Source organism: Caretta caretta, chromosome 3, assembly GCF_965140235.1.
Source record: "Caretta caretta isolate rCarCar2 chromosome 3, rCarCar1.hap1, whole genome shotgun sequence".
Taxonomy (NCBI): domain Eukaryota; kingdom Metazoa; phylum Chordata; order Testudines; family Cheloniidae; genus Caretta; species Caretta caretta.
Window position 1 is genome coordinate 114,476,388 of NC_134208.1, and position 17,682 is coordinate 114,494,069.

General features: G+C 46.1%; 1 protein-coding gene and 1 long non-coding RNA gene across 4 annotated transcripts in view; one reads left to right on the plus strand and one right to left on the minus strand.

Moving 5' to 3' along the window:
• Nucleotides 1–3,038: 3,038 nt before the first annotated feature.
• Nucleotides 3,039–9,648, minus strand: LOC142071578 (uncharacterized). Its single transcript, XR_012667694.1, has 2 exons — nucleotides 9,416–9,648; nucleotides 3,039–3,968 (listed from the first exon to the last, which is right to left on the minus strand). It is a non-coding gene; the product is annotated as an uncharacterized LOC142071578 (long non-coding RNA).
• A 2,529-nt stretch (nucleotides 9,649–12,177) lies between these two features.
• Nucleotides 12,178–17,682, plus strand: part of PCMT1 (protein-L-isoaspartate (D-aspartate) O-methyltransferase) — a 51,888-nt gene continuing 46,383 nt past the window's right edge. Inside the window, exon 1 of one of the 3 annotated variants that reach the window (XR_012667693.1) lies at nucleotides 12,178–12,352. Coding sequence is in view for 2 of the 3 variants with exons in the window: in XM_048844281.2 (XP_048700238.1) it covers nucleotides 12,298–12,352 (55 nt within the window). In the remaining variant the exon portion in view is untranslated. The remainder of the gene's footprint in view (nucleotides 12,353–17,682) is intronic. The other 2 variants (XM_048844281.2, XM_048844282.2) reach the window with 2 other exon arrangements.

Genomic DNA, 17,682 nt, shown 5'->3' on the forward strand with positions numbered 1-17,682 from the left:
AATTTATTTGAGCATAAGCTTTCATGAGCTACAGCTCACTTCATCTAGTTAGAAGTTTAACAATGTAACCAGATTAGTTTGTAGATGCTAATTCCCTTTGATGTCTTAATTGCCTTAATTATGTATGGGACTGTGTCCAGTTAACTTTAAGATCAAAGATGTAAGATACTGCAGGAAAACTAATAATATTATGACAGGTTTCAGAGTAGCAGCCGTGTTAGTCTGTATTCGCAAAAAGAAAAGGAGTACTTGTGGCACCTTAGAGACTAACCAATTTATTTGAGCATAAGCTTTCGTGAGCTTATGCTCAAATAAATTGGTTAGTCTCTAAGGTGCCACAAGTACTCCTTTTCTTTTTAATAATATTATCTACATTGTCTTCAGTTTAACTATCTCTGTTATTTGCCTTATGTTAATACATTAATGAGTGTAACTAGTTTACCTGTGTATGCATAGGAAATAGAAGATCATCTTCAAAGCAAAGGTTGACACCGCCTGCTGTGACAACGAGGCATGTCAGCCTGCTAGAAGAGCTATAAAAGAAAAGCCCCAAGCCTAATCCTGTCATCTCTCATCTGCTTAAATTTTGAACAGGGAAAGTATACATGGTAAAATGGAGATCTTCCAAATAACTATTTGGAATGTCCTGGATAATGCATGTAAAGACTTTAACAGACTTTACATCTAAACTAAACATCTAAATTTGGATTCTGACCTGTTGGGATGATTCCAGAGAGATTTTTACAAACCAGCAGTTCATTCCATCACTGCTCTGATCCTGAACTGTGAACACTAAAAGTCATTTGTCTGTGTATTGTTCTTTTAACCAGTTGTACCTCTCTTCTTTCTTTTTCCTTTTAATATTAAACCTATTATTAGGACCTTTACTTCGGTGCAGCTGCACTGCTGTTAGCTCTGCAATGTAGCCATAGCCTAAGACTTCAGAGCTTGGTCCAATGTAAATTTGGCATTTCCTAATTGTGCAGTCCAATTTAATGTCGATTTTTGTATGTCATTTAGAAGGAGAAATCTTGTGTTGCCCTAGTTTAGCTCTCAGTAAGCTTCCTCTAAGGTACACCAAGTAAATTCCACATCATAACCTTCACTCACAAAAGCCTCTGACAATGGATGGAGCTTTATACTACACTCTATACTAATGTTTTCTAAATGAAAAATCTTTGATGTTATAATTAAAGGAATGAATTGATATGCTGATGGATGCAATCACCCTCATAGCCCCTCATTTCCCTTCTACTATTCACTATTGTCACCCTCCCAGTTTCCAACACATTTTTGGTGTGGTGAATTTTAGGGCACTTCTACACTGGCAGAGTTACAGCACTGGCAGTTACAGTGCCGCTCAGAGAGTGCAGAAGGAAAATCGCTGTTGTGTGTTCACTATGACAGCTGTCTGCACAATCGTGTGTTCACACTTGTGGCACTTGCAGAGCTATTTGAAGTGGTGCACTCTGGGCAGCTATCCCACAGAGCACCTCTTTCTCTAGTGCTGCTAAGACTGTGGGAAGGCGGAGGGAGTCATGGGGCATCCTGGGTCCAGTCCCAATACCCCGTGATGCATTGCTTTGCATCCCAGCAAACCCTGTGCTTCCACCCACATTTGGTGCCATCTTTCAACGGTTTGTGTACTGCTCTCCCTGCCTCTTTTAGGCTGCAGGAATGGTTCCCGAACTGCTGACCAGTATGCTGCTCACTCTGACTAACACGTCACAAGGGGCAGTGGTGTTATTCCTTAAACTACAAAGGCAAGAGGAGTGCGATATTGATCTCGCCACGCATAGTAAGACACACGATTTTTTTGTGGCTTTCACGGAGGTGCTGACCACAGTGGAACGCCACTTTTGGGCTTGGGAAACAAGCACTGAGTGGTGGGATCACATCGTGATGGGATGATGAGCAGTGGCTGCAGAACTTTCGCATGAGGAAAGCCACATTCATGGGATTGTGATGAGCTTGTACCAGCCCTGCGGCTCAAGGACACAAGAATGAGAGCTGCCCTGTTATTGGAGAAGCACGTGGTGATTGCACTGTGGAAGCTGGCTACTCCAGACTGCTACTGATCGGTCGCTAACCAGTTCAGAGCGGGAAAGTCAACCGCTGGACTTATGTTGATGGAGGTGTGCAGGGCCATTAATTGGATCCTGCTTCGAAAGACCATGCCTCTGGGCAATGTGTGTTACATTGTGGATGGCTTTGCACAAACAGGCTTCCCTAACTGCGGAGGGGCGATTGATGGCACGCACATTCCAATTCTGGCACCAGACCACCTAGCCACTGAGTACATTAATCGCAAGGGATATTTCTCAATGGTTCTCCAGGCACTTGTGGATCACTGTGGACGTTTCATGGACATTAACACAGGCTGGTCTGGAAAGGTGCATGACACACACATCTTTCGGAACACTGGCCTGTTCAAGAAGCTACAAGCAGAGACTTTCTTCACGGACCAGAAGATCACCGTAGGGGAAGTCGAAATGCCCATTGTGATCCTTGGAGACCCCGCCTACCCCTAAATGTCGTGGCTTATGAAGCCGTACACGGGGCAACTTGACAGCAGCAAGGAGCGGTTCAACAACAGGCTGAGCCAGTGCAGAATGACTGTGGAGTGTGCATTCGGCCATTTAAAAGCTCACTGGCGATGCCTGTATGGGAAGCTGGACTTGGCCGATGACAATATTCCTATGCTTATAGCCGTGTGCTGTATACTCCATAATATTTGTGAAGGGACAGGTGAAAGCTTCACTCAGGGCTAGACCACAGAGGCTCAGTACCTGGAGGCTGAGTTTGAACAGCCAGAGACCAGGGCTATCAGAGGAGCACAACGTGGGGCCATAAGGATCAGGGATGCCTTGAGGCAGCAATTTGAGGCTGAAAGCCACTAAGGTTTGTTGCTATGCTCAGGATTGCAGTGCTTGTAATGCTCGGAGGTGATTGGTGCACATGATACAAGAATGGGCCTTAACATAATTGTATGTTGCCTTGCAGTGCTTTTTGCTTTCACTTAATAGAATAAAGATTGCTTTCAAACAAACACAATTCTTTTATTAAAAGACAACAACCGGAGGAGAGAGTCAAACGAAAAAATTCATCAGCAGGGAGGAGGATGTGGGAATAGAAGGTCTCAAGAGGAGGAGGGGTTCTGGGACAGCTACAGATTTATGTATGTCCAGGGATGATACCCAACCTTCTCCTTTGGAGTACAATGCAGTGGGTGGTGTACTTCAGCAGGGCCAAACTGCAGAGGGATGGGTGTTGAGTGCAGTGGGTATTGGGAGTCCACAGTGCTGGACTGTGAGGTGGGAGGAGTGGAATGCTGCGGGTAGAAAGCGGAGCCAGGAGGTTGATAACAGTGTGTTGGTGGTAGGGGGCGTGGGAAAGAGTTTTATGACAGCGGCTACAGGGGAGGGCGGACGCGGAGCTGCTCACTTTGAAGAGCTAGTATAGCCTGGAGCGTGTCTGCTTGGTGCTCCATAACGTTTAAGAGCCGCTCCGTGGCTTCTTTCTGGTGTGTCACATTCTCCTTTCAGTCCTTCTTCTCGCGGTTCTGCCAGTCCTTCAATTTCTGCAGCAGCGGATTGCCCAGTATCTCCATGAGAGTTTCCTGGAGATCTCTGAGGGAGATTCCAGTAAAGTGAGGGAGTCTATCAATAGCCTGTGCCGCAGTTCAAAATAGGCATTTGATGGGAGACAAGCCTGATTTGTGCAAGCCTCCTGCCTGCAACAAATTGCTTCAGCAATTCCCAAAATCAGATCCACTTACCAAGGACCTCCTCTCCTGTTTGCACTTCGCCAAAATCCGACTTGCTAGGCTCTTCCGGGGTAGAAAAGAGCTCTTGACTGCATGCATCTCTGGCCTCCAAGCCATCCTCTGCCTTTGGGTCCCCCGCCCCACTTCGTCCAAGATTTTCTCCTCCTGACTCGGTCCACTCTTGACTGGCACGTGAGCAGGGCTGTCCTTACCCATACGCAAAGTATGCAGCTGTGTAGGGCATCAGGAAACTTGGGGCACCAAATTTCCTAGTGCCCTGTGCAGCTGCGTGCTGCTCCAGCCCCTGCACCGCCTCTTCCCCAGACCCTCCCACCCTTGCCCTACCCCAGCCCTGCCTCTGCTCCACCCCAGTCCCGCCCCCACTCCACCCCTACCCCAAAGCCCCCGCACTGCTCTGCCCCCACCCCTGCCCCGCCTCTTCCCACCCTTGAGGATTGCAGCAAGGCCAGGCCTGCATTCACCGGCAGCAGGAAGTGCAGGGACCTGGCCCCAGCCGTGCTGTTGTTGAGTGCTGGAGGGTGGTTTCCCCGGCCCCGCCGGAGGCCTGGGGCCAGCTCCCCCGAGCCCTGCCATAGGGCCCCAGAATAGCTAGGGACGGCCCTGTGTGTGAGCCAATGAAGTATCCACAGGGGCGTTCGCAGGGAGGTGGGGTCGCCACCAAGTATCGCGTCCAGCTCTTTGTAGAGGCAGCAGCTCGTGGGTGAGGCACTGGAGTGGCAGTTTGCCTCCTGCACCTTGTGGTAGGCGTTCCACAGCTCCTTCACTTTTACCCTACACTGCAGTGTGTCTTGGTCATGGCCCCTTTCTATCATGCATCATGAAATCTGTCCATAGGTATCATAATTTCTATGGCTGGAGTGCAGCTGGGACTGCACAGCTTCCTCTCCCCAAATGCCGATGAGGTCCAGCAGCTCGGCATTGCTCCAAGCGGGGGATTGCCTGGTGCATGGAGCAGGTATGGCTACCTGGAAAGATGCGTGCATCAACTAGCAAGCAGGAAGGGGACTTTCAAATTCGCAAAGGAATTTACGGGGTGGGGATGACAGTTGGTCACCTGAGGGCAGGGCAGTAGAGTTGAAACCGATGACCAGACAGGCAAGAACAGGCATTGTGTGACACCTCCCGGAGGCCAATCACAGCGCTGTAATCACCACGGTGTCTACACCGGCATGGCAACGCTGTAGCCCCGGTGCAGAAAGCTCTACACCTCTCATTGGGGTGTTTTTTTTTTTTTTAAGAGCGCTACAACTGTGCAGTTTTTGTGCACTAAGTGGCTTGGCAATGTGTACACCTCGGGAGTTACAGCGCAGAAAGCTGCTTTACTGTACAGAAACTTGCCAGTGTAGACGGGGCCTATGATTGTAAACTCTTTGGAACAAGGGGTGTAGACCTTAATCCAGTGCATACCGGTATAAATTCTCAGACAAAAAGTACATTAAGGTGCGGAAGCTAGTAGATCGCATGCCCTGGTTCTCATGGGTGACTTTAATTTTCCTGATATCTGCTGGGTGAGCACTACAGCGGTGCATAGACAATCCAGGAAGTTTTTGGAAAGCGTAGGGGACAATTTCCTGGTGCAAGTGCTAGAGGAGCCAACTGGGGGGGAGCTTTTCTTGACCTGCTGCTCACAAACCGGGAAGAATTAGTAGGGGAAGCAAAAGTGGATAGGAATCTGGGAGGCAGTGACCATGAGTTGGTTGAGTTCAGGATCCTGACACAGGGAAGAAAGGTAAGCAGCAGGATACGGACCCTGGACTTCAGGAAAGCAGACTTCGACTCCCTCAGGGAACGGATGGGTAGGATCCCTTGGGGGACTAACATGAAGGGGAAAGGAGTCCAGGAGAGCTGGCTGTATTTCAAGGAATCCCTGTTGAGGTTACAGGGACAAACCATCCCCTGATGTGTCGAAAGAATAGTAAGTATGGCAGGCGACCAGCTTGGCTTAACGGTGAAATCCTAGCAGATCTTAAACATAAAAAAGAAGCTTACAAGAAGTGGAAGGTTGGACATATGACCAGGGAAGAGTATAAAAATATTGCTCGGGCATGTAGGAATGAAATTAGGAGGGCCAAATCGCACCTGGAGCTGCAGCTAGCGAGAGATGTTAAGAGTAACAAGAAGGGTTTCTTCAGGTATGTTGGCAACAAGAAGAAAGCCAAGGAAAGTGTGGGCCCCTTAATGAATGAGGGAGGCAACCTAGTGACGGAGGATGTGGAAAAAGCTAATGTACTCAATGCTTTTTTTGCCTCTGTCTTCACGAACAAGGTCAGCTCCTAGACTGCTGTGCTGGGCATCACAACATGGGGAATAGATGGCCAGCCCTCTGTGGAGAAAGAGGTGGTTAGGGACTATTTAGAAAAACTGGACATGCACAAGTCCATGGGGCCGGATGAGTTGCATCCGAGAGTGCTAAAGGAACTGGCGGCTGTGATTGCAGAGCCATTGGCCATTATCTTTGAAAACTCGTGGCGAACGGGGGAAGTCCCGGATGACTGGAAAAAGGCTAATGTAGTGCCAATCTTTAAAAAAGGGAAGAAGGAGGATCTTGGGAACTACAGGCCAGTAAGCCTCACTTCAGTCCCCAGAAAAATCATGGAGCAGGTCCTCAAAGAATCAATCCTGAAGCACTTACATGAGAGGAAAGTGATCAGGAACAGTCAGCATGGATTCACCAAGGGAAGGTCATGCCTGACTAATCTAATTGCCTTCTATGATGAGATTACTGGTTCTGTGGATGAAGGGAAAGCAGTGGATGTATTGTATCTTGACTTTAGCAAAGCTTTTGACACGGTCTCCCACAATATTCTTGTCAGCAAGTTAAGGAAGTATGGGCTGGATGAATGCACTATAAGGTGGGTAGAAAGTTGGCTAGATTGTCGGGCTCAACGGGTAGTGATGAATGGCTCCATGTCTAGTTGGCAGCCGGTGTCAAGTGGAGTGCCCCAGGGGTCGGTCCTGGGGCCGGTTTTGTTCAATATCTTCATAAATGATCTGGAGGATGGTGTGGATTGCACTCTCAGCAAATTTGCGGATGATACTAAACTGGGAGGAGTGGTAGATACGCTGGAGGGCAGGGATAGGATACAGAGGGACCTAGACAAATTGGAGGATTGGGCCAAAAGAAGTCTGATGAGGTTCAATAAGGATAAGTGCAGGGTCCTGCACTTAGGACGGAAGAACCCAATGCACAGCTACAGACTAGGGACCGAATGGCTAGGCAGCAGTTCTGCGGAAAAGGACCTAGGGGTGACAGTGGACGAGAAGCTGGATATGAGCCAGCAGTGTGCCCTTGTTGCCAAGAAGGCCAATGGCATTTTGGGATGTATAAGTAGGGGCATAGCGAGCAGATTGAGGGACGTGATCGTCCCCCTCTATTTGACATTGGTGAGGCCTCATCTGGAGTACTGTGTCCAGTTTTGGGCCCCACACTACAAGAAGGATGTGGATAAATTGGAGAGAGTCCAGCGAAGGGCAACAAAAATGACTAGGGGTCTGGAACACATGACTTGTGAGGAGAGGCTGAGGGAACTGGGATTGTTTAGTCTGCAGAAGAGAAGAATGAGGGGGGATTTGATAGCTGCTTTCAACTACCTGAGAGGTAGTTCCAGAGAGGATGGTTCTAGACTATTCTCAGTGGTGGAGAGGATAGGACAAGGAGTAATGGTCTCAAGTTGCAGTGGGGGAGGTTTAGGTTGGATATTAGGAAAAACTTTTCCACTAGGAGGGTGGTGAAACACTGGAATGCGTTGCCTAGGGAGGTGGTGGAATCTCCTTCCTTAGAAGTTTTTAAGGTCAGGCTTGACAAAGCCCTGGCTGGGATGATTTAATTGGGTATGGGTCCTGCTTTTGAGCAGGGGGTTGGACTAGATGACCTCCTGAGGTCCCTTCCAACCCTGATATTCTATGATTCTATGATTCTAGTTAAGGCTCGGAGTATGTATCAGTAATATAAGAGTGAAAAAAAAAATCACAGAAATATTGTAATAATCCAAGAAACAAGCATTATAAACTCTGGAAATTCAGAGTTAAGTTTATAAGAAGAAATCCAAACATGTTAAAGTAAAAAACTGCTGTTAGGCACCCAACCAACCTTAACTTTGCCCTGTACTGACAGCATGCAATAATCATATGGTTATGAAGGTATTTGAGGTCCCAGATTAGATGCAACTGATTTCTGTTGACATATGAGTTTGTTTTCTTTTACATATTTTTCCCCTTGTAGTATCGCCACAAGGCAGCCTTAATGCTATATTCTGAGAATTTCCTTAGTTTTAAAAATATTAAAATTTTCATAAATAAACACTAAACTTTCCACTGATAAGGGATACTGGTTATTCTGACACAATTTGCAACTGAATTATTTGTTTAGAGGACTGTGTTATGTGAAGGAGGAGCAGGGAGAGCCTATTCCCTAAAGCCCATTTTGTGTGTGAGTAGGGTGGGCACACATGCTTTAAGATATCCCCCATGCACCCCACTCAGTGTGTGATGGGAGCGACGGTAGGGAGCCTTTTAAGTACTGATGTCCAAACTAGCATGCAGCCACAGAATCTTTAAAGGGCAGTGACAGGCAGACCAAATGATCTGTCAATGAGAGAATCTGTCACGTATTTAACCTTCCTCATACCATTACAACCAGTAGAATTGTGGCACGCACATTAGCTATAGAGGGTAGATGGTGATTGATTGAATTACCTCTGATGTCATACTGACTGAATTTCTTCAAAAATAGCATATGCAAAATATTTCAGTTAATTTTAACAATATGGAACATTTAAAGTGTCTGTTATTTCATTGTAAAGATCATTTGGGACAAAGAGCAGATGTACAAAGATGTTAAGTTTTTCAAATAACCATTTAAACTTATGGGTTAATTAATAAAATTACTTAAATTCTTTCTATACTCTAAAAGTAAGCACTGTACATTTAGGGAGGATATAATATATTTTTCAGACAACACAAATAAGTTGAATCCTGCTTTAAATGCAAAATGGAACTTAACCTTGACTATGGAGTTGCAAAGAGCATTTCCATAATCATGTCAGTAATAACTCTACTGAAGTCAGTTGAGTTATTTGGGCATAAAACTGGACAGAGGAAAAGAATCAGACCCAGTAGGTATATAAAACAAGTCAGGCTCAGGAAACCGGGTTTCTTCTGCATTTCTGCTAGTGACACACTCTGTGACCTTAGGCAAGTCATGTAATCTCTGTGCCACAGTTCTTGTGAGGGACAAGTTTTTAGGGGTGTTGTGAAGAAATACATGAACAGGAGGTGCTCAGTGTCACAATTTAGTGGCACCTGTATTTCCCCCTCCATGGTCCCTCAAGGGCACCCACTCTAGGCTTCTGGCTCCTCAGCTGTAACCTGTTTTGGGTAGAGACCTGCATCTCTCTCCCTTTTGACTGATGTTTTTTCCAGGCTGCCAGTTCTCTGCCTATGCTGTGATAGCTTAAGCAAGCCAGAATGCCTAAACAGGCCCGTGTCTGCAATTTGTTTCTCTCTCAAGGCTACAAAGAGCTGTAATTGCTAGCAGTTACAAGCTCCCATCTAGGTCTTTCTAAGCAAGCATTACAGAGACAATATTAATAAAAATAAAATAACCTACATGCATGCTAATAAACTTACCAGATATCACCCCTAGCTCCAACATGGGCTCTGGTGTCAGTCCTTCAAACCCCACCAAGGGATATTTCTGTAGTTACATGTTCGTAACAGGCTCAGCTCAGAACTAGAATTCCCATGCATAGGCACTGACTCCGTGGGTGCTCCAGGCCATGGAAAAAAAAAATTAGTTGGTGCTTAGCACCCACCTGCAGTCAGCTCTTCCCCCTCCCCCTCCAGCTGCCATGCCGATCAACTCTTCCTCCTCCCACCCAGCACCTCCTGCCTGCCTCCGAACAGCTGATTGTGGCAGGCAGGAGGTGCTGGGTGGGAGGAGGAGAAGGGGGGATGGGGCGCACATGGGGGAGGGGGAAGAACTGGGCAGGAAGAGGCGGGGGTGAGGGCTTGGGGGAGGGTGTGTAGTGGGGCAGGACCTGGGGCAGAATGGGGGTTGAGTACCCCCTGGGGCAAGGAGGAAGCCGGTGCCTGTGCTCCCATGGATGGGTTGAGCTCTCCTTCTGTGATGCATGGCCAGAAAGGATTAAACATCCTGCAAAATACATAACCCTCAAAAGATATGTGGGAAGGTAATGGTCGTGTTTTTGAGTATTTACATATGTATGAGTAGGGTCCACAATATAATCAACAGTCCCTGTCTATGCTGTATTCCGATAATTCAGAGATCAAAAGAACATCCTCACATTGAAATTAATTGTAAACATGGGATATCTCTGTATACATCCCTCTTTGAAATGTATAGCAAATAATCTGTGAATGGTGGAGGAACAAGCAAACTGCCTTATGTTAATTCTATAGCTAAGTACGGGTGATGGACCTCCTTCAAAGTCATCCTAATTGCCTTTTGTTCCCGGAGGAAGTCCCAACTTGTCAAAGAGGGCATGAAATTGTACACAAGATCCTTGGTCCTGATTCTGTCATCTCAGATCTGCTTAGGCTTCATCAGGGGAAGTTTGAGTCACAAGACTGAGGTCCAAGTTATGCTAGTATGCCCTGAATATGATATTTGGACATTGGACTATAACCAATGAACTATTTCTAAAAGAACTCTTTGCAACTACAAAGCTCACCATCTCTACTATGAATCTGCATCTAAATGAATTCAACTCATGTCTGTATGTATATTGATCTTTTAACTATTCTCTCTTTTGTTTTTAAATAAAGTTTAGTTTAGGTAATAAGAATTGGCTGTAGCGTGTATTTGGGTAAGATCTGAAACATTCATTAACCTGGGAGGTAATGTGTCCAATCCTGTGGGACAGAATCTTTTGTGTTATATAATGAAATAAGATTTACAGAAAATTTCTTCGTATTTGACATGGGTACCCGGATGGAGGCCTGAGGCTGGATCACTTTAAGGGAACTGTGTTGTTTGGACTTCTGAGGAACCAGTAAGGTAATAAAGAAGCTGTTTTATTCTAGCTTGGTATATCTAAGTATTGGAATATCCACCATCTTTATGGGGATTGTCTGCCTCCTTCTTTGCAGTTCACCCTAATTGAGTGACCATAGCTGGTTCCCTACTAGGACTTTGGTCACACCTTCATACAGCTTAGTTCTCTGACATTAATGCTATGTCTACACTACTGCGATAAGTTGACCTACACTATGCAACTCTAGCTACGTGAATAATGTAGCTGGAGTCGACGTACCTTAGGTCGAGTTACCATGGGGTCTACACCGCGGTGGGTCGATGGGAGAAAATCTCCCGTTGACTCACCTTACTCTTCTTGTCGGGGTAGAGTACAGTGGTTGACCGGAGAGTGATCCACTGTCGATCTGGCAGGTCTTTAGTAGACCCGGTAAATCGACTGCCGATGGATTGACCTCAGAGCGTGGATCACTGCCATAGCGTAGGCCTTCCCTCACAGTCAGGGAACAGGTAATCAGCAGATAATAGTTCTCTCCTTAGGGTGCAGCTTCAAAAGGCTGGAAGTGAAGAATTTGCATTCACCTCCTGCTAGAGATTCCCAGGAAAACCACTTAACATTTTATGTCCCTTAAATCCATTCTTGTTTGGCACATTGTCAGCAGTCCTTTGAAGTTCATAACACTTCCCAGAGTTCACATCTGCCCCCCAGGCATGGTATATACAATACTGACCTACAAACATACATAACTTTTGTATTTAGTACAATGGACTCCAAAGATACTAAAACTTAATTTAACCAGGTTTTTCAAGGACATTGCAGGAAATCGCCATATTAGTCACTCAGCTACTGCCACGATGGAAGCCATAGAAAAAGCTCCTGTGAACTCCATCCTTGCTGTTAAAGTGCCCCACGTTTAATAACGAGAGATAGGCGAGAACTGGGACCACAGCACTCTGGGGAAGCCTGGCTTTAGGTTCAAACTTCACATCTGCCCTTTTCTTTAAAACGGACCTGAACCAACCCTCCCACACACCCCCAAAATCCCAAACACTCCAGCCTTTGCCGAGGTGTGGCTGTGCAGCGGCATGCTGCTTGTGGCTCTCACTGCCTCTGACAGCTCCAACCGACTGCATGTAGCCTCTCCCCACACGGATCCCACATATCCCCTCCTATAGATATATTTTATATGTGGGCAACAGCTACAGTGACGCAGCTAGAACGTTGCGACTTCTACTTCCCCCGGTCCCCCCCAGCACCCAAACGAAGATATTCGACCCCTCCCAGCTCTTCCCTGCCTTTCTATGGACGCGCGTGCGCAGATCTAGCTGGCGGCCGTTGAGAATGTCGGGCGCGCGGGGCGGTGGGCGCGCGGCCCCTCCCCCCGGCGGGCGCGCGGCTGGGGAGGAGGCGGTGCCTGAGTCGGCGCTAGAGGTTGTGTCGTTCCTTGGCAAGCTTTTCTGCGCAGTCGCGGCGCTGAAGGCGGCTTTCTACCTCCTCCGCAGAGTGTGTCTAGCGATGGCCTGGAAGTCAGGAGGCTCCAGCCACTCCGAGCTCATCCACAACCTGCGCAGTGAGTCTGGGGCCGGCCAGGCGAGGGAGGGGCCCCGGCGCGCACAGCCCCAACCCCATTCCCCGGCCGTTACCGGCCCATCGGCAAGACGCACGTCACATTCCGTCCTCGGCTGGGGAGAGACCAACTGTCACTGAGCGGGCCGGGGGCGGGGAGCGCCGGGGAGGAACCCGGCTCCGGGGGTGGGTTGTCCGCGGAGGGCGCGGGGCCATCGCCGCCTCTGGGTATGGGTGTTGCGGGGCACCAGCACCGCCCCGCCCTTGCGGGTGGGTTCCCGCGCAGCCAGCCTGAGGGCGGCGGCGGCTCCTGGGGATGCAGCGGCGGCTCCTCTCCCACTCCAGGCTCGGCCTAGGCTGCAGCCGCCAGGGGTGGGGGCGTGCCGTGCGGCGGCGGCGGCTGTCACCCTGCCTGCCGGTGCTGCCCGCCTCGTGTCTCCTCCGCTCTGCCCCGTGCCGGCAGCCGGGGTGGGCTGTGGCTCCGGACCCAGCCCCGGCGGGGGGCGGGAGGCGCTGCCAGCGCGGGGAGCCGTTGGGTCCGAGTGACAGCGGGGGAGAGGCTGGCTGGGAGCGTTGAACGGCCTGAGGCCATTGCGGGGGGCGGTTACTTCACCGTGTCACGGTCCCTTTGTATCGGTGTCGCTGGACGCTCTCTGGCGCGTGGCTCTTAGTGGCCCTTGGTTAAATCCCGGGGGCACGGGCCGGGTTGGAGAGAAGCGGAGGCGGCGGGGGGGGGAGTGGTTGTGGCCGCGATGCACAAGAGAAATCTAGGGCAACGCGTTGGTAGGATTCCAGTCCCCTTCTCCTCGGGGAGCGCGGGGCTCAGCTGGTGCCGCTGGGCCGTCCAGGTTATAGGCTCCTCTGGAAAGTGCTATGTGGCTGTTGATGTCACCCCACCTCCCCGTGCCCATCTGAGGTGCAGTTTCCCTCCCACTTTTCCCAGGACTCGCACTGCTCCTGTGTTGGGTGCGGCAAGGTTGGGACTGATGCCCACAGCTGGGTTCTGTTTTAATGACCTGCAGCCCGAGGGCGGGCTGGTTTGTGTGTGTGATCCAAATTGAGAGGAGGCAGGGAGTTAAGTTCCTGATAGGCTTAAGTTCGATCGTCTTTCATGTTAGCCTTTGATTGATACATTTGTAGTGGCCCTCTCCTAGCACCTGGAAGGGGAAAGGATTTTTTCCCTCCCAGAGTCCCCTAAACATTGGGAGGTGAGGGGTGGCCCCAAGAAAGACAGTTTTTCTGTAAACTGCATTAGTAGTTTGTCTCCATTGTTTTACTTCTGCAATTCTGGTTTCTGCAGGGATGGTTGTTTTTCAATCACTCTGTTTCATGGGGAGGGAAGAATGTAGTTTTTGGTAATATCTCCTAGCTCCTTTATTTCAGAGCCCTTTTCCTTTCTCTAGTGTTTACCTTTGTCATTGCTCATAGTTAGGATTGGCAGAATTTGATTTTTATTTATAATTTTGATGGATACATTTATTTTTAAACACTGTTTCAATTTCATCAAGGTAAACGTTCACAGTTGTGGGAAATGATGGGGGTTGTCAGGCAATAATTATTTAATGGTGATAGAAGTTGAGATTCAAAAGTTAAAGCTTCATAACATTAAAACACAAATTTGCAATGTCATGTGTCAAAATATCTAAAGTAAATATCCTTAAATCAAACTCTAATAAGTTGTTAAGCAGCATTTCTCTTCCTTTCCTTCTTTGCAAACTTCAATGATTATTGCTGGAAATATTTTTTTGTCCATTAGTAAACGTCAGTTTCACCATACACACACTGACATTTACTGATAAAAATCTAATCCTTCCAAACCTACTCATACCTTACCGGTACTGCATTCAGCGCAGTATAGTGCTGAGATTATTTTCAGTTTCATACTGAGTACTGAGCTCTGGATAAAGCCTGTGAAACTGGCTACATTAGGAAGGCTATGAGGAGTTACAGAGGCACTGGCGCTGTCTCTTCTGCTGATGCAGTAAGCTAACACTAGGTTTGGTTATCATTTGGAAGGTTATCTTTGCAATTCTAAATGCTAAAAATGTTTTTAAATGAGTTTTGGCTCTCCAAGCGCTGATAGTCTCCTCGCTTGTCTGGGAAGCGTTTCAAAGGTAGACATGGATTTTTCAAGCCTTAAAAACAGTTCAAAAACATATCCTCCTGCAGGGTTTACTGCTTTGAGAACCTAAAGGTGAAATGGACTTCATTGCCTTGCTTTGTCTAAGGTGAGAGAAATGCAAAAATGTCAAACAGTATAAAAAATAAATTGGATTTTGAAACTTAGACTTTGAAGAAGTTGAAATAATAGTAATATAAAAGTACATATGCTGTAAAGAGATTTAAGCTGTACTTCTATTTTCAGTGCTTTTATTAAGATATCTATTTAACACCACATAAATAGTATTTTTGTAGAGAATCTGAATTATAGAGTTGATGATTTATTCAAAGCTATTATGTGCAATGAGACCTGTGCCATTGACTTTATTGTTCTCTGTGCTTGTGCAGAGATCTAAGTGGAGCCAACTTCAGGATTGAGGCCAGACATTCTAAATAGGAAACAGCAATTAAAATAAGTCTTAATATTGTATTGACCTAGCATAGATAAAACAGACTTTAAAAAAAATCTGCAGAGTCACATACAGTTTAATTCCATTATACACATTTTATTAATAGAAATAACTTCGGTGTATTTTCTGATTTGCAGTGAAGGAAAATGCAAGCAGGCTACACAAGAAAGAGTTCTAGACATTGCTTCAAAATTAATATTTGTGAAGGAATTCAGCTGTGTATTGTATTTTTTTAAACTTTATTCTTCTATTTTTATAGCTTTGTAATCAATACAATGATGTACCTTTTAAAACACAAATGATCCAATAAACTTGATGTTGAGTTAATTTGTGGGTTTATGCATGTATATAATGCTAGGATAAATAAAAAGAAAAATATTTTTCTATCAGGCTAGTGTGTAGTAGCTGAGCTGGTTCTTAAATAATTTTTTAAAGAGTTAAATGTTAGAACATGCTGTTAGCATGAGAAAACGTAACATGTTAGTATAACTTTATTCAATTATGCGCTTGCTCGCTCAGTTGTGACTATAGAACTGTCATTGTCCCATAATGTCATTGTCCCATTGTCATTGTCCCATTAACTATAGAACTGTCATTGTCCCATAATGATATTAATCATTTATAGTAGGAGATCAGTCCTTGGGTTTTTGCTTTATGTGCTTGCACACTGAATCTGGCTAGAATTTTTTCTGAGGCCTGTCTTACTGGGCATGTCTTCACAGTAGCTTGGAGGTGGGATTTCTAGTGAAGGTAGACATTCATGTGCAAGCTCCGCTTGAGCTAGCGCACCAATGCGATATATGCCATCATGTGCCAGCAGTGCCCCTCTGCCACGTACATTGGCCAAACCGGATACTCTCTAGGCAAAAGAATAAGTGCACACAAATGTGACATCAGGAATTACAACATTCAGAAACCAGTAGGAGAACACTTCAACCTCTGTGGTCACTCAATAACAGACTTACAAGTGACAGTTCTTCAACAAAAAAACTTCAGAATCAGACTCCAATGTGAAACTGCAGAACGGGAAATAATTTGCAAACTGGACACCATCAAATTAGGCCTGAATAAAGACTGGGAGTGGATGAGTCATTACAAAACCTAATTTAACCATACTGATTTCCCCCTGCTGTTACTCACACCTTGTTGTTAACTGTTTGAAATAGGCCACCCTCAGTACCACTACAAAAATGATTTTTCCTCCCTTGGTATTCTACTGTTAATTGAATTGTCTTGTTAGACTGACCCCCAATTGGTAAGGCAACTCCCATCTTTTCATGTACTATGTGCGTGTATATATATACCTGCTACTGTATTTTCCAATCCATGCATCTGATGAAGTGGGTTCTAGCCCACGAAAGCTTATGCCCAAATAAATGTTGGTCTCTAAGGTGTCACAAGGACTCCTTGTTGTTTTTGCTAAAAACGCAGTGTGGCCATGGTGGCTTGAGCTAGTTGCCCAAGTATATAGACAAGGGATCGGGCAGGATGATACATGAGTGGCTAGCCTGAGCCACTTCAGCCGCACTGTTTTTAGGGCACAAGAGCAGAGCTAGTGTATGTGTTTACCCACACTGGAAATCCTGCTTCCCAGCTGGTTTGTAGACATAACCACTGGTTTCATACCTTTTAGAAGGTGCAGACTAAATGGGGAGGGCCCCAGAACCCTGTTTCATATTCAGTGCACAACAGTACATCTAAAGATGCTCACCAATTGAACAAGAGACTTCGTAGAGACCAGTGCCTTATGCACTGTAAACCTTCTGTAAATTTTTATCCAGCTAACTTATTACGGTGCCATGGATACATGGACAGCTTGCTGTACCTTTTGCTTAAAGTGTTATTCATATTTTCTTTAAAAGCAAACAACAGAAATACTGGTTGTGAACAAACTGATTTCAGCTCTACTAAATGAGAATAATTTTTGCTGGAACATTCAAAGGCATTTATCATTGAAAGCTGTTTTTTCCCCATTGTTTGAATCCCAGCTCCAATACTAGAACCAACTTAAGAAATGCATTTTTTAACCATTTAGAATTTTTTTTAATAATTTGTTTTTTCTCACTTGAAAGTAGCTGAAAATTCTTTCCCCAAATTTTCATAAAGCAATTTTGTCTTTGATCAGAGATCAGTCCTGGACAACTTAAGCCCAGTAAGTGTAATTTACTGAAAAGTTATAGTAAACGGAAAATATTTTTGAAATAGACAGTTAGTTAAAGTTCTTTAAGATTGACTGACTAGCATTTCATTTGCTGGTGTATTAAGCGTGTAGTGATCCTAGAAAAAGGGAGAGGAGTTGCATATTAGTTCATAGTTCATTGATTGCTGCTTGGGTGAAGTGCTCCTTGTAGGATTCTGAACTAGTTCTCTTCCACTTTTCTCAGTCTGTTAACAAGTCCGCTATCCTCTCAATCGCTCAAGCTTACAATGTTGGGGTCATCCTAATTTCCTTTCTGTCTTTCCTACCCAGGATCTTGCCAAATCATATTGCTTCACAATATACAACACTTCCAAAATTCGCCACCTCTTCACCATTTCCACAGCTAAAAATTGGTCCCTGCCCTAGTCATGTCTCACCTAGGTTATTGCAATTTCCTTTTCAACTTTCTTCCTCTTCTGTCCTCTCCAAGCAATACAATATGTTGCTGCAAAAATAATATTCCTTGTTTGCTTCTCTTTGCCACATTATGCCACTGCCGTGCTTGCTGTTCAGGCCATAACCCACCCCACACATTCTCAGATCCCCACCACTAGCTTCCCATCT